Here is a 2,296-nt window from a genome sequence, read left to right on the forward strand (position 1 = left end):
TGAAACTCCTTCCTAAAGGTGAAAATATATCAGATTTTAAAAAAAGAAATATAAACGAAAGTATAGGAAGGAGCGCCCCCTTCACTTCCGGATTGCAATGGTCCCATTTCCAAATAAGGTATGAGACTGACAGTGGTCTGTCCCCGCCCCTTTCTGTTTGCTGCAGCGAGGTGTACTTGCATTTCAACGGGGAAAAAAAAAAGAGCAACGCGACTTGGATGTAATGAGGAATGCGACAGTTTTGTAGAAATGTAGTGAAGTAGAAAGTACAGATACTTACTGTAAAATGTAGTGGAGTAAAAGCAGAAAGTATCCATTATTAAATCTACTTAAGTAAAGTACAGATACACGAAAAATGTACTTAAGTACAGTAACAAAGTACTTGTACTTCGTTACTTCCCACCACTGACAAAGACATCAGTGAAAGCACAGAAATGCAATTATGTAACAGCAGACCTTCAAAAATGATCAAATAAATTCTAGAATGGAGACAGAAATGCAGCACTAAAACAACAATAAAGGCACAAATGTACATGCTTTGTCAAAAAAAACAAAAAAAAACAGTTTTTGAATGTAGAAATCATGTTGATTTTAATTTCAGAACAAAAGACGAACTGAATTTGGCATCTTTGTGTGGTGCTGGTTTAATGAGGCTGTTCATTATGTGATAGTTACTCTGAATGAGCTGCTGGATTGTTCACAGACTATAATACAATAAGTACAGCGCTGGTCGCTGCTTGGAATCTGAATGAACTTTCTGAACCCAACAGAARTCCTATGTGTGTGAGGGATGACTTRTGTTTATTATAAATACATGGTCATTTTTTCTTACACAAACCACATGTTTATATAGTGACTACTATGTGTAAAAATAAAAAAAAACATGTATTTGCGCTGCAGTTAATATTTTATTTAAACAATTGTTTTATGTAGAAACAAACACAACATAGTGAGCAACAGACCTGATTTAATTGTCCATGCTGAATGTTATGCAGTTTTAGATACTTCTATTTAGTCAGTGTTAGACAAAATTTACATAGAGCAGATTTACATTCATAAGTTCATTTTTAAATCCCCACAAATCAATAAAAAATTCACAAGAAACAAAGATAATTAATCATAAGAAAGTGAAAGAAAGAATAAAATTAAACTTTGGATATTGTAGTATAATATAAATATGTACAATATGAATGAAATGGAATAGTTTTTAAAGTCAAAAAGAAAGCTTMATGGTAAATGTGATGGTATATTTTCATATTTGGTCTGTACTAACAGGTAGAAACAAAAGCTTGTTCATCTTATGTATTGTTGAACAGGATGTGTGTTTGTGAAAACACACATGCATTTTTCCTTCTCATAAACTTTAATGTGACATGATCAAGCAATCCTTGATTTTAGCCACTTAAATTTTATTAACCATGCTTTTTATTTAAAAACATTAGTCCACTAATAGATACAGATACTAAATATGCATAGGAGAATTTCCATCCCAGTTTAGATGTTGCAAAAAACAACAACACGAAACTAAACAAAATTAAGCCTCAAACAATAGGCAGAAATGGTAATCTTAGCCCAAAAGGTGGCAAAACCTTTTTTAATACAAAAAGTGATCAATACAACAAAAGAAAATTCTATACAGAAATATACTGATATTCTGCTGATGTTTTGCATAAAACCTTTTTTAATGTCACACATTTGAAATGTTATCTGGATGGTTATGTTCWTTGYAGAAGTGGAGCTGCAGCAACAAAGACTGGGTGAAGGATCTAAAGTGGAGAGTTTCTGTGGGCCTGGGTCAGAGACGCTCAGCCTTCTAGACTGCATTTCTGYTCCACGTCAGAAGATACAGGATCTGCAGAACAATGGTAGAAAATTCATACAAATCCATTCCCCGATTCATTCATTCAAACGTTTTTTATTATGATGTTAAATTTTGCAGGTGAAATCAAAGGCATCTTGCTCTTCCTTCACCACAATGTCAGATTTTGCAGCAAATGCTGATAGACRATCATAAGCTAGTGATGAATTAGATTTCTTTAAGTTTTCTTTTTAGCTATTTTATCCTGCAAACTGAAGAAAAGCTTTTGTGTTGAATGTGCAGGCTTCTATAAGATTACCTTGGTCAACATGTGGTATGGCTCTCTGCGACCTCTTTTCAATCGAGAAGAGAACATCACCATGGAGCCTACGGTCACTGATGGCACACAAAGGTAGAATTAACCCCTTACTGCCAGAACTGATCTGCAGCTGACGTTTCAAAATAGTACATTTAACATATTTAGGTATTATGAAAATG

The 2,296-nt window shown here is 33.8% G+C and overlaps 1 protein-coding gene across 1 annotated transcript in view; it reads left to right on the forward strand.

Annotated features, from left to right (window-relative positions):
* The window catches only part of adgrd2 (adhesion G protein-coupled receptor D2), a 58,632-nt gene that overhangs the window by 21,009 nt on the left and 35,327 nt on the right, over nt 1–2,296 (forward strand). The window contains exons 10-11 of the mRNA XM_017306520.1: nt 1,731–1,865; nt 2,102–2,210. Of these exons, the coding sequence (XP_017162009.1) occupies nt 1,731–1,865; nt 2,102–2,210 (244 nt within the window). The remainder of the gene's footprint in view (nt 1–1,730; nt 1,866–2,101; nt 2,211–2,296) is intronic.

The sequence above is a fragment of the Poecilia reticulata genome, linkage group LG9, assembly GCF_000633615.1.
Source record: "Poecilia reticulata strain Guanapo linkage group LG9, Guppy_female_1.0+MT, whole genome shotgun sequence".
Classification (NCBI taxonomy): Eukaryota; Metazoa; Chordata; class Actinopteri; order Cyprinodontiformes; family Poeciliidae; genus Poecilia; species Poecilia reticulata.